The 14,539-nt window shown below is 37.9% G+C and overlaps 1 protein-coding gene across 4 annotated transcripts in view; it reads right to left on the bottom strand.

Moving 5' to 3' along the window:
- LOC132139786 (EMI domain-containing protein 1-like) overlaps positions 1–14,539 on the bottom strand; it is a 67,517-nt gene that overhangs the window by 10,371 nt on the left and 42,607 nt on the right. For all 4 annotated transcript variants that reach the window (XR_009433660.1, XM_059548403.1, XM_059548402.1 and 1 more), the window contains exons 4-9: positions 8,717–8,806; positions 8,201–8,262; positions 7,864–7,990; positions 4,443–4,487; positions 3,654–3,752; positions 743–844 (exon numbers count right to left, since the gene is read on the bottom strand). Coding sequence is in view for 3 of the 4 variants with exons in the window: in XM_059548403.1 (XP_059404386.1) it covers positions 743–844; positions 3,654–3,752; positions 4,443–4,487; positions 7,864–7,990; positions 8,201–8,262; positions 8,717–8,806 (525 nt within the window). In the remaining variant the exon portion in view is untranslated. The remainder of the gene's footprint in view (positions 1–742; positions 845–3,653; positions 3,753–4,442; positions 4,488–7,863; positions 7,991–8,200; positions 8,263–8,716; positions 8,807–14,539) is intronic.

Genomic DNA, 14,539 nt, shown 5'->3' with positions numbered 1-14,539 from the left:
GATGAATTTGAATCGACTATCCCATGACTTGTTTATATGAGTGTCTGTCCACATGCATCCATCTGGTTCTGCACTAGCAATTTCCCTCACAGCTCGATTCTAAAGGTGTGAAAAATCTGAAGAGCTACATGGGAGAGAAGAGCAAACCTAGTTCCTGAAGCCAGACAGAGAGAGAAAGAGAGAGAGAGAAAATGGTCCAAAAACAGCTTTCCAGGATACTTGATTCTGATTGGTCAACTGTAGCATCCTGTGGACAAATACTTTTGTATAATAACCACAAGACTGAATAACTGACTGCCTTTCCAGGGAATGATTTCCTACATTTCTCCTATCACACAGTGGTCTGTTTCTTCTTACATAAAATAATTTCAATTTAAAGCAGCATTTCATGGCCATTTATTTTGTTATTTGATAAGTTGCCAATGAAAAATCTTACCACCTTCAAACGTTTGAGTATTGAGTACTGTATTCTCTTCAAACTCTTCATGAGTTTAAGAAGTCTTGTTGCATAAAAATATTAATTTCTTTAAAAATCAATTAAACTAAAATCTTACTGCCCCAAAACGTTTAAATGATAGAGTAGTAAGTGTATAAAAGTAAAACCAGTCAGTCATTATTGCGAAATAAACCCCTTTAGGATGATACAAGACCTAATCACTCTGGGTTCTGTTTTTTATTTTGTGATAATGACCGGATGACTGTACATTATCATTTAAGCCCCTTTAATGATAAGTTTTCATACCATCTTGTTCAGGAACAGGGGCTGGTGGTCCGGGGGGCCCAGGAGGGCCGGGTGGCCCAGGGAGGCCCCTCTCTCCTGGGAGGCCCGATGGTCCCTGCGGACCTGAGGAGAAAGTGTAAAAAAAAAAAGTGAAGTATGAGGAAGATCAACAAACACACACACACACACACACACACACACACACACACACACACACACACACACACACAAAGTGCTACCTTTCAAACAATCTTTCCCCTGAGTAGTCAATTATAAGGCACTCATGTCCAAATCAAAAGAAAGCTTACAGGAAATAGGAGATTGTATAGAGTGTTTTTGCACACTATGTTGAGCAACTACAGTATATGATAAAAGGATTCCAAGGAAGTTATGGGATGTTTAATGTCCCAAAGAGAAGGAGAGGAAGTAAAAGAGAGTGCAGATTGAGTTTGAATGAGGTATTTGGTTTCGATACATGTTCTAGGAAATGGGTTAATAAGACGGATAGGAGAGTGGTGTGTATTTGTGTGTTACTGTGTGTGTGGGCTGTAATTAACAGGAGGGGGCTCATAATGGCCATGGGCTGGGCTCTAACGGAAAGCTGGGAAATCTCAAATAAACACTGCTAAATGCCGGAGCATATTAGCGACTCTGGTGTGTTTAAATAAATTTAATCCTGGCCGGTGACTGCACTGATTCATACAGCTCTCTGTCTGGATCTCTGTGTGTGTGTGTGTGTGTGTGTGTGTGTGTGTGTGTGTGTGTGTGTGTGTGTATGTGTGTGTGTATGTGTGTGTGAACGTGCATCTACACAAGATCCATCCAGTTGGTTCCTTGTTGACTGTTAGTTTTGATTAAGCAGGAAAAAATGAAGGAAAGAAAAGCTATGTCAACAAGAGTTTAATCTGCCTGTCTTTGTTTCTTTTCTCTGTTCCTGTCTCTTCTTTACTATTCCTCTCCTCTGACTTCCCTGTGTACATATCACACAATTTCTCATCAGTCTCTCCATAAAATAAAATTCCCTTTAAATTGAGTTACCAGTTTTCATTTTCCGGGGGCAAATTCACTAAACAATTGAGTAATATTTGCAGTGTAAAAACAGTTACTTATTATTCATAAACCAAGCTTAAATAGGTGCTACATGTACTGAAGTACTGTTGTGTCATGAGTACTGTCAATCTTTTCACCATAAACATACCTTCTTTCTATGTAAATTGGGCTTATTATTATCTTATTATTGCTTTATTTGCATTATGTTCCTGTGGCTCAAGTGGTAGAGCATTGCGTTAGCAGTGCAAGGTTGTGGGTTCGATTCCCAGGGAACACGTTAGGTAAAACATCTAAGCCTGAATGCACTGTAAGTCGCTTTGGATAAAAGAGTCTGCTAAATGCATCAATTTAATTAAATTAAATTTAATAATACCTGTAGACAATTGATCACTGAAACAATCCAGACAGCATGTGTAAATCAACAGCCTTACAAGTGTACGAAATTCAAAAGTACAAAATCTATGTAGTCTCTCAGTTGTAAAATTGTATATAAAATAATTATAGAAGAATTATCAAAATGCTATTGAAAAAGTTTTAGATGAAGTACAACTTGTCACACCACATGACATGTCAACTATCCCAAAGTGTGTCATGTCAGCTACCCATATACCATGACGTTATTCTCCTACAGATCTACCTTGCTTTATGTAAACATACCTATCTTGAGAGAATACAGCAGTCTGGTACAGTTCATTGTGCATGACATGAAGGCGTAAAGAAAAAGGCAAATCCAAGGAAAACAATACATAGGCAAACATATGGAAGAAATAAGAAGCAAGTATTTTATACATATTTCATGTTCAATTTAGATTGGATTCATAGGGCCTGGGTAAAGACCCTAAGGTCATTTAAAGCCCCTTCAGTCAGTCATGGCTCTGGTAAAAGACCCTTCATAACTGTGGCCATGTTTTATATATGCTATCTAAATTCCATATTATTTCTGAGTCTTGGGGTAAGTGATACGTATGCTAGATGATGTGTGTGTGTCTTTTAGGCAAGCCCCAGCACAGCAGTAAATGCTGTGAACAAAAAATTATTTTTTATAGTTTGGTCCAAGCACAAATATTTTGGCAAGAGGTCTTGGGGCTCAATGCTAACTCAGCATGCCTCCATATAGTGTCTCTTACAAGTCACAGTCTCTTGCAAGTCACAGGTGTGCAGTCCACAAGAAATCAGGGCTCTTTTGCTAGTGGATGCAATTATATAAAACTGATATACGAAGAAAACTTTTGATCTAAGACTAAGATGAGAACAAAAATTATAAGTTCACCCAGAAGTGAAAAACTGCATGTTTCTAATAACAAATCCATCAAGGCCTTTTTAACTTTAAAGCATAATTTCTAGCCAAATTACCAGCCCATAACTGACAATAAAGCTTCCTTCAGTGAAAACAGTTGTTCCTATTTTTTACCTTTCACATCAAATCCACTGACATAATTTGTTTATAACAGTTTGGACTTGCTTGTAAATGGTGCTTTACCTGTGCATATTTTTTTTTCCTGATTAGGAAGACTTTTTTTTTTTTACTGGATGAAACCATATAATGGACAGAGAACTCATATTTTAGCCGAAAGCAACTGTTTGAAGTTTCTTACAATCATGCAGTTTTTCACTTAACAGGACTTTAATTGATGGACTTAAGTCCTGTGGATTAGTTGTGGATCATTGAGATGTTTTTATCAGCTGTTTGGACTCTCATTCTGATGGCACCCATTCACTGCAGAGGACTCACTGGTGAGCAAGTGATGTAATGCTAAACTTCTCTAAATATATTCCAATGAGGAAACTCAGCTACTCTGCCACGATGTTTGTCTTGAGTCACAGAGTGATTTAGACCTCAGAATCTTGTGATAGTATTGTTGGCTTGATTTGTTTAAAGTACCTGGAAGACCAGATGTTCCTTTAGACCCTGGAGCCCCAGTTGGACCTCTGCTGCCCGCATCACCTTTGGTGCCTGGTAGACCTCGAGACCCTGCTTTACCTACAGACACAGAGAACATAATGTAATGTGAGAATTAGTGCTCTTCTTTTTCCCTTTCAGGGTGAGTAGACCCAAATTGTGAAAATGACTATATTTTACACTTGGCTACGCTACGCATTGGTGATAGCAATTATTACATTCCACTAACAAAGGCATAAAATGCTTCATAAAATAGCACTTAAAAGGAAGATAAAACAGGAAATGATGAAGACCTACTTAAAGGGATAGTTCACCCAAAAATGTAAATTTTGTCATCTTTTATTTATTTTATTTATTATTGACCCTCATGTTGTTTCAAACCTGTATGAATTTCTTTCTATTGCAGAACACAAAATAAGATTTTGAAAATACTTGAACTGTTTAAAAAGATATTTTATCAATACACAGTGTATTCTTTTGAGTTCCACATAAGAAAGTCATTAAAGTTTTGAAATTAGAGTGATTAAATTATGAATTGAATTTTTTGGGGTGAATTATCTCTTTAAGAAAATCTCCATCATTTCTTGTTTTATGCATGTGTGATCACGGGAAACCTGCTGCTTTTAGAAAGGTTCTAGTCCTTAAAAACAGAATGAATAAATCAAGGTTGGGCAGCAGACCTCTAATGTGAGTGTGCAGAAGTGTGCATGTGTGTGTTTGAGGGTGTATTTTAGTTTGGACTGAACAGTGAAAAGACATGAAACAACTCACCCTCTTTACCAGGTAAGCCATCCTGGCCTCTCTCGCCCTGTGGACCTGGGACAAACACACACAAATTTACTGTTACACAGGAAGTATAAGGATTCTTCAGATCTTAAAGCACTCTCTACTCTAGTCTGTAAAAAAGTCAGTCTTCTACACTAAAGCATCCTCCAGGCCTGCCATTGGAACAGTCCCACAGCCTGATAAAAATCTGTGGATCGCTGATGTGCCTTTTGGCAGACACAGTCTAAATAACACTGAACTTATCATGTGAGATCAACTGTGACATCACTGCAGAGACAGGATTCCCTAAAGAAATTATTTATGAACTGATACATCGATGTGTGTGCACTTTGGATGGGTTAAATGCAGAGCACGAATTCTGAGTATGGGTCACCATACTTGGCTGAATGTCACGTCACTTTCACTTTCACTTTCATATATTTACACAGTCACTCATGTTATTCTCCCCCAGAAAGACTCTGATAAAATCAAATCTCCTCATGTTTGTCTTCCATCAAGCATCTGGTCATGAACACACACATGCATTTACATGTTGATGAAAACAAAAAGTAACTGTGCATTTTAAAAAGGTAATCAGTTTGGAAAATAATGTACCTAGAACTATTCCATATTTTGAAATGCCCTTGATTACAATACATTGCATGCTCATTACTGCAATATTCTGCAATAACGAATACCTGCATATGTCTAATTTGCATCCACTTTTTCTATTTCAATCAGACTAAAACAATAAGTGTGCATTATAGTGAACCCTGCACACAGCATCACACACAATGTAAGAGCTCCACACAAATGCTCATTCCTGCCACGGAAGCACCAGATTTCTTTTCACATTCTCCATCTGTGTAACCAGCACATGGAAATAATCCTCTCAAGGGTAATTTGTGCCTCATCCTTCCACCACAATCCTCCACAGCTGTGATATTTTGAACGGATAGAGCATTGAATTTGCGCTAAGGTGGAGAACTGTTGGACAGCAGATCTATTTAATGAACTGAATTTGTTGAATAGTTCTGCCAAGTCAGCACAGAGAGAAGGAACACTGGATAAGTGAGATAAGGGCTTTCAGAATTTTACTTAACAGTCTGGTAAGTCATTTCTGAAATCTCTAGGGACCCGCCTTTTAATCTCTTTTTTAGGATTGAGCAGTGACAGCGAGGGATAGCTATGGAGTGGTTAAGGGGAATTAAGGAGCAGGTATTAACCATTAAAGAGAATGTCTTGCTGCATGAAGGATGCATATATTGCTGACACACACAAACTGACAGAGATTCCTCATTTTCACAGAGTGTGATTTGATGCCTTCATATGGAGAAATAAGAGGCCTTAAATGGGAGAACTACACTGTGCATGATCCTAAAGAGAGATCCACTGATCAGAGAAGGGTTACCGTTGTTGTTTTCTATTCTTAGAATCTTCTTTAGATTGCTTATACATCTTATATTACTCTGAGTGTAGATAGTAAAAATAAAAGTTTTTTCACATTTTCCAGACAGTATTTTAATATTTTGGCTGCAGTAAAATATCAATATAAAAGCTAGTTAATTAATTTTGCATAATATCACACTTCATTCAAGCAAGGACATATAGAATTGCTCAAATAAAAGCTTTTCTTTAAAATTTTCTATTCATCAAAGAACCATGCATTTTTTTTAACATGACTTCCATAAAAATATTAAGCTGCACAACTTTCAACATTGATGATGAAAAGAGCTGTTTCTTGAGCACCAAATCAGCATATCAGACTGATTCCTGAAGGATCACGTGACTTTGAAGAATAGATGATTTATATTTTAGGAAGGAGCTTATCCTATTTGGGAGTCCTTATCTTCAATTTTGTTTAAATACTTGCACGGGGAAATATTTCCAGAACAAAGGCTGCTTAAAAAGTCTGCGGTCACAGTTTGGCTGGTGGAAATGACATCTGTGACACAATGCCAAGTGCAGTCCTACAGTTTTTACTATACAATTAGCCCCTTCAAATCCTCACAAGCCTCTTTAATGTCTCTGTTCTACATCTCTATGGCAACTGGAAATGAATTGGTGCAATTCAAAGCCACATGCACCATGGCAAACATCCAAAAAACACCCACAACCATCAGTGCTCACATCATCCAACACTCACACACTTTTTAAAATCACTCCACAGTGTAATCCCAAACAACTGTACTAGGAGATAAATGAAAATGTGGGTGGGTTCTGGGATTATCATTATTGTTATAGGGAATGGGATTTTCTCCACATGCTTATTGGCTAATAAAGTTTTATCCATAACTAGATGTAAATGGATCCAGTGCTAAACTCCCATTAAGAATACACTGCAAAATGATGTGATTTTAGCCATTGGCCAAATGCATGGCTTTGAACCCTTGACTTTGGCACTGAACTACAGGAAGAGTGGCCTTTTGTCCAATGAACATCAATCTTTGCTCCATTAAAATCAATGGAACAGGACTGTGTAAGAAACTATAGTCTGCCCCGACCCAGATTCCACTCCACAATAGATGCTTGATTGTGCACATTTTCCAAATTGGCTTAATTATTATAAAGATGAAAGTCAGAGATTATGTTATTTCTAGATCATTTGGGATGATCACATCCAGAACAAATGGTGACAAATTGTTGAACGGGAATGGGTGTGGGACAACGAGAACCATCTCAGGCCCCATCCACACGGAGACGCTTTTAGATGTATATACATAAATATTGTATCGTATAGGTGTTTTGTCCACACAAATCCGGCATTTTAAGGATCCGTCCACCCTTGTGTTTTCACGTGGACAGCGAATCCGTATATTTTCTGAAACGATGACGTCATTAACCCACGTCTCGCCCCTAGTCAGACACTGCTACGTCACTGCTAACATTAACACAGATAAATAAATATATTGTTCTATGTCCGTTTGTATACCACGCACAAGGTTTACGCGCATAGTCCAAGTCTTCTTCTCCGTTTTAGTGTATCTCTGTGGCAGAATTACAGCGCCACATGCTAGTCTGGCATGTATACTACATTGTTTTGTGCCAGTTTTGTGGTTTCGTGTGAACCCAGATATATCTTGAGACGTGGGGGAAAAAAGATTGGATAGGGAAAGCTCTGGCTTCGTGTGTATGTAGCCTCAGATAATGGGGTGTTAGAACTTCATTAACATACAGATCACAGCTGTTACGACACGAGGAACTTAAATTACATTAAGTGTAGTTAACGGAAAATGTTCATTCCCAATCTGTTGAACCCAAGGTACTACATGTACTTTGTCACTGCAATGCTGCAATAAACATCAAACAACAAATCTTCAATGTCCTCATTATTTTTTCTTACAACTGTGTGCTTCACATGTAGTCCTAAAGCAAACACCACTACTAAAACTGCACTTTATTCTGTAACACAAAGTGATAAATATACCTGCGGGACCCTGGGCCCCAGGAGAACCTTTGGCTGGTGGTGCCCCCATCAGGAAGGAGGAGTCAGGTTCATTTTTTAATGGCATCTGTCGAAGAGAGGTGGAGGCAGGGGTGGTAAGAAGCTGAACCTGGAAGACAGAGAGACAGAGAAGGAACAAAGGGTGATTGATTAAACTGTGTTAAATGGGGATTGTTTCAGTGATAAAGGAATACTGGAGTGATGAGGACAGAGCATCTTAAAACACTGAGGTATAAATAAATAAAGCTATCAATGGATGCAATTCATTCTTAGTGAATTCCTCCCTGAAAGAAGGTCAAAGTGAAAGATGTGACTTTACCTTGGCCTCCAGAGAGCTAACACGATCTGTGAGGGCTGTGATACGACTGCAATTCAGACAGTCTGAGAGAGAGGGACAATAGGAAGAGAGAGGTGGGGGACAAATACATGTCATAATCAAATAGATCAATAACAGCTTTCAAAGTGGACTTTCCAAGGCGAGTTCTCTTTAAATATAGTGGTGTTGTTTATAAAGTTTTCTGCAGAATGGATTTCTTTAGCACTTATACATTTTGATGAAGAATAAACTAAATGTGCATGCTGAGATACTAATCAGGAATCAGTCTGAAAATAATCAGTTTAAAAGAACTGTGCATGCAAACACAAGTAACAGTTTACTGTAACAAGTCAGTTTCATCATTAAGTCTTGCAACTAATGCCTAAGGGTGCAACAGTTCCAGATGGACAAGTTCCTTTAAAGGTGTTTTATGAATGCTTTTGTCCTAATTAGGCTTTTTCATTGCTGAAGTGGAACATATTTTAAGGTGATAATGGAGATTAGAGGTTTGGTTCTTACTTGAGATATGTTCTCCTGTTTTAGAAGCAGCTTTCAGAAGTGCAGCCTGTTTTCTTACAGCCTCCTGGGCAACCAGGTTACTCGATGATCCTGCATACAGAGATTACATTGAAAAAATGAAGAGAATACCCCCCCTCCAAAAAAAAAGACTAAACCAAAAAAATGAATATTAAACAGTCTCCAAAACTTTTTTTTTTTTTTTTTTGGACAGTGATATCACACTTGTAAATAAATGAATATCACTACTGTTCAAATTTTAGGCATATTAAGAAATGCATATGAAAAAATGCCACTTTGGTGAGCATATGAGAAACGTGAAAAAAAAAATCTATATACCCTGACATTTTTTAAAATTACTATACATTTTCCCCAAGTAAAAAATTTACAGAAGTTTGTTAGGTTTCCAATCATAAAGTAACACAATACATATACTGTTCAAATTTAAAACAAAAACATATTTGGACATGTACTGGTTAACGTTAGTTGAACGTGTCCACAGTCAATGTGATGGCAAAACACTTGTGGTTACTTTGCTAGATTTGTGTGAACTTGGGTTATAAAAAAAAAAAAAAAAAGAGTAGAAAAATAAATTACGTTTAGGTGAATATTTTTGCAGATAAAACAAGATATTTTGTAAGTTTGATACTGTTTTCCTATTCAATGAAAATCTATGCAAATGCTAATATTGTACTTTGAGGCCACTTTAGGTGAACAAATAATCATGAATAATCATGCAATATCCCAATATACAACTGACCAACAACAAACTATGCTCACTTTGTAAAAAACCAACCATTGTTTTTCAGAATATGTATGATCAGATCGAATTTAAAGCCAAGCAGCAGTTCATATTTAACTCCTGGCTTTTGCTGTGTATTGGGATAGTTACACTCTGAAAAGCATTAATGATGCTGCTTCATATCTGCAGAGACAGGAAAGGCACAGAGGGGCCAGAGGTAAGCCCACACAGAACCCTGGCACGAGGGTCACAAATGGATACAGGATAGAAATGTGGAAGGAGGATCCAGGAATTGCTATTCATATGAGAAATGCATCTTTAGGTCTTATATGTTCAGTTTTGCCTTACATTAACTGTTTATCTTCATAACGATCTTGAGAAAGAAGGGTTACTTTTGGCAGACAGGAAAAAAAGGGCTCACATTTAAAAACAATGGTTTCCTTGTGCTGTTCAAATGGACCTGAATTCGCTTTTCCCCAATTCCTCTCACTCTTTCTCTTCTTCTGTGTCTTTTTTAAGGTATAAGAAGTTTTAATACTCCATGGACTGACCTGTTTCAGATTACTTCAGCAAGCGTATCTTACATTAGGCAGTCTGTGGCTAGCTTAGGTGCTCCAGACATAAACAACTGACCCAGTTCAGTGCTTTATTACCGACTAGGGACAGGAAGTCTGCGGAGCCGCTCTGACGTAGCTAAACCACAGCAGCAGCAGAACCAGAACCAATGAAGTGGCACCTGCCTTGCTCTCAGACCTGGGTCAGGAATCCTGGTCTTGGAGTCTCTGAGTGCAAATGTAATGGGTTCACATGAATAAGTCAAGATGTAAGAAAGATTTTTTTTAGCTACCTTGGGGGGTAAATCAAAACAGAATTCAAAGAGAAAGATTAAATATTTTGTATTAACCAGACCTCATCAGCAGAGAGAAGGAGGTGGTAACGGTTTTGCAGTTAAACCGTGAAACCTTGGATAAATGTTCCCTATAGGAACCTCTTTTGATTTACTTTTTGTGTGTGCGGAGGAGACAGAAAGGAAATTTCCCATAATACATCGCTCTTAACGATGATTGTGTATTGTTCCAAATGTCCCTGTGATTTTAAAATATAGACCTTTCCACCTTTTTCCAAAAGCAACACTACACAAACTAAGCGAACCACATGCAACTGCTAACAGCTTTCCATCTCCCAGCAGTGGCACTAGATGAGTCTTTCTGTGGAACACAAAAAGAGACATTTTGAACATTGTCCACACCGCTCTCTTCCATACAAAAAATGCATGTAGGGGCTGTCAAAACGTTTGTCCAAAAAGAACAAAACTGCAGCAGTTTTGATTTACTTTATGGTCATTTTTAGAACTTGCTGTTTATTGTTGCTTTATGGGAAAGAACAGCCTGATATTCCACAAAATATCTTCTTTTGCATGTGGATTTAAAACAGGGATGAGATGATAAGAGAATTTTCATTTTTGTGTGAATTATCCCTTTAACAACTATCCCTAAATCTCTATTTAAACTGAAATATGTGAACTGAATATATCTCATTCACATTCAACATAAGAATCCTGAGCTGAGTGAGAGTTCAACCACCCCCAGGTTTGTAATATCCCTTCTATTAATATTAATATACTTTCCCTTACGAGTGCACCTTACGAGTCACATCAACCTGCAAATGTATGTAAGATTGACCTCTCACCTCTGAGTGTGTGTGGATGTATGTTGGTGGGAGCAGTCTTTTTTTTTTTTTAGCAGGTTTTTAATAACCAAGGTCCTTCTTAGTCTTTAAGGAGCAGAGGGGTTGGTGACATCAGAGAATGTGATAAAACCTAACTCTCTCAGCTATGAGAGGTCAAAAGTGGTGCATGTGAATGTGTGTGTGTGTGTGTGTGTTTGTGTCTGCATGGCAGACAGTTCAAAGGTTGAGTGCTCTTAACACCATTGTGAGATCACTTCCTGTTAAGATGCTTGGAAAATGTGTACAAGTTTATCAGCAAGTTCATCTGACTAAAATATCACAGAGGGGAAAGAGTATCCCCAGCACTGAAAAACAAGACAGTGGATTCTCTTTTTGCTTTCAGGAACGGCATGAAGTGTGGGAGTATTTATCCTGGGAGGTTTTCCTGTTTATTAGCTTCTATACAATTAGAGAAGTTTGTGGAAGGAAGTCCCCAGCATTTGTGTGTGTGTCTGAGGATTGAGTTGTAGGAATACAAATGTGTAAAGTTAAGTGTGGGGGCACTTATTTAGACAAACTCTCCATTGCACATTAAACCAACCATTGGTATTAATGTTGCACTAATCTCATACACGCTTCACCTTACTAAATAATGGTCAGAAAGAGAGTCGTTGTACAGAGATCATTATCTTCAGTCTCAGGTTGTGGGGATTAGAATGATGACGCTATTGATCTTTCATTCAAGCAGCTGAGGAAATGTAGTGTGCCTGGAGAATTATGGGTATGCAGCAGGCCACTATAACTCACAGAAATATTGTTCCTTGCTTAGCCCTGAAACTATTAATGGCCCAAGGTCAGCCCTTAATTCTCCTCTCAAAATAAAAATAAACCTAGGCACATGGTCACAGGATGGCACAGAAAGTTCATGCTCAAGAGCAGTGATTTATTACCTACTGAAATAACAGGAAAAGTATACCTTGATAATAACAGGGAAAAAAATCTACTAAACTAATATGTGCTCAAAAACATGAAATTGTTATTTAGCAAATAAAAATATGAGAGTTTCTTGTATAATTATATTATCTAGTTTTTAAAGAAAATGTACTTTGCAAATAAAATAAATATTAAATTATACACTAAAATGTACATTCTTTATTATACATTTTATTGTATAATTTTTGCATTTTCCTCAGGGTGGTTATGGTCTCACATTTATAGAATCAAGTGCCACTGTCTGCATTGTAAGACAAACTGAGTATAAAATGATTATGGAAAGTGATGATTATGTTATTCCTCTTCACTCATACTCCTAATACTGAACTTCAATCAGCTTTGAGAGTCTAGATCCATAAGCTGATCTAAAACAAGACCACATCCGAAACAAGTCCATTTACAAAGACAATACTTTGCTGTGGTGATTACACATCTTAAAGGTTTAGTGCTTTTTAAATGGGTTTAGAGTCCAACTGGCTTCAAACTAAACAGAGACTTTATTTAACCTATTTAAAATCTGAGTATAGTTGAGAGGAGAAAAAAGAAAAAGCACACATCTGTAGATGAACAGGACAAAATAAAAAAGGAAAAATAAGTCTCCATTCATCTCTGTCAGCAAAGATTGCTGCCCTCAGCACCAGAAGCTCATTAGAGACCAGGTGGTAGTGATGAAAGCAGGTGAGGAGGGTGTGTACGTCTGCGTGGGGGTCTGTGTGAGGGATGGAGAATTTTAAGTCATGTTCGCTCTCTTTTCATAAGATCCGCCCTATTGAATGTCGAGTCTACAGGGAGTTACTTGTGCTGAGAAAGCAGTCTCTGTGTTTTAAGACAGAGTGGGGAAAGGTCCTCATGTCTCTCTCTTTTTCTGTTCCACACAGACGACATTGTTTCTAAGTTATTCAAAATAAGGTCCGTAGCTCAAGGTCGAAAGTAACTGCTGATGTCCATTATATTCAATCTTGAGCAGCATGGATATTAACCTACATAGTCATGAGGGTCCCACACAACAATAGACCCCATTGACATTCTTTGCAAGGACAAAAAATTATTTCTTTTATGTTCCACAGAGGGAAAAAAGAATGTAATACAGGTTTGGAATGACATGAGGCGAGTAAATGACGACAGAATTTTCATTTCTCAAGACAAAAATAGAGAAAGAGAAGCACACACCTGGCCCAAAACATACGATGAATACTTGGTGCAGCCTTGGGGGTCTTGGAACAGACCAAAGCCTAGCTAGAACAGACGGAGAGGGGGAGTGATGGAGAGAAATGAAGGGGAGGGGGACGAGCTCACCTCCTACATACATACATCTCTCCTCATCAGTCAACATTCCCTCATGATCACACAAACACATACTTTAGTCTGGCTTCACACAAACCCACACATGTCATATTGAATCACACTATACATCACACTGCTGCAAGACAAAACTATAGAAATGAGCACAGGTTACCCATGATGCAATGGGACTTGAAGATTAGACCAGAATTGGAGCCCATCTTGACATTCAAATACTACAAAGAATTCAGACATGAGTGTTTCACAGTCTTCTGTGTGAAAAGCGTTACTCATCCTGCACCAGTTAATTGCCCCTCCTCTAAATGTGTGCCTGTCATTAGCATCCAGATGTGCACTTGGAAACAGCCCTTAAAATTTTACAGGGAACTAACTCTAAATTCTCCCTCTTCGCACTCTTTGCTATACATTTGCCCTAATTCAGCCTAAATGCAGTAGCAACTTTACACACTAAGAGTAAATAGTACTTTTGTATGGTTTTGATTTAGCAATTTGCGTCACTTTTTAATTTCACTCCTGGGGTCAGTTGCACCAGCTAGATGTAAAAAAGCTGGGTGTAAGTCCTACGCTGGGCTTTGCAACGTCCAGCATTACAATAAATATTTTCACCTGTTGCACCACGATCAGCTGCAACTAAGATACATTCTCCCGCAGTTATAGCTCTATCTGAGATGACGTTCATGCCACAATGAATACAACTACTAATATAGAACTGAATAGCTTAAGACATCATAACATGTGAAGTCACCGCGCCATGATTTTATTGAGTAAACATTTCCTAACAAGTCTGCGTTTTTAAATCTGAAGCCTCCCTGCACATTCCCATGATGGATTTAATCAAGGTTAAGTAAAATATAATAAATGTAATACAATGCTTCTCTCTAGAGTTATTTTTTATAGCTGACTATCAAGTTTATGTACAATGAATGTCTTTCCTGAGGTAAATGTGACTTTAAGTGACATTTTGCGTTTTACTGGCGTCTTTCTGTGGCTGAAAAAACACGTTTATAGTTTGTATTTTGTGAAAACATTTGAAAGCAAAATTTGAAAGCTGACAATTTATTTCTGATGAAAAGCAACAAAGCACAAAACTTATTGCAATTCTTGGATGGCAGGCATGCTAC

The sequence above is a fragment of the Carassius carassius genome, chromosome 4 (assembly GCF_963082965.1).
Source record: "Carassius carassius chromosome 4, fCarCar2.1, whole genome shotgun sequence".
Taxonomy (NCBI): domain Eukaryota; kingdom Metazoa; phylum Chordata; class Actinopteri; order Cypriniformes; family Cyprinidae; genus Carassius; species Carassius carassius.
Note: the sequence above shows the minus strand (reverse complement) of the source record. Positions and strands in the feature narration are given on the sequence as shown.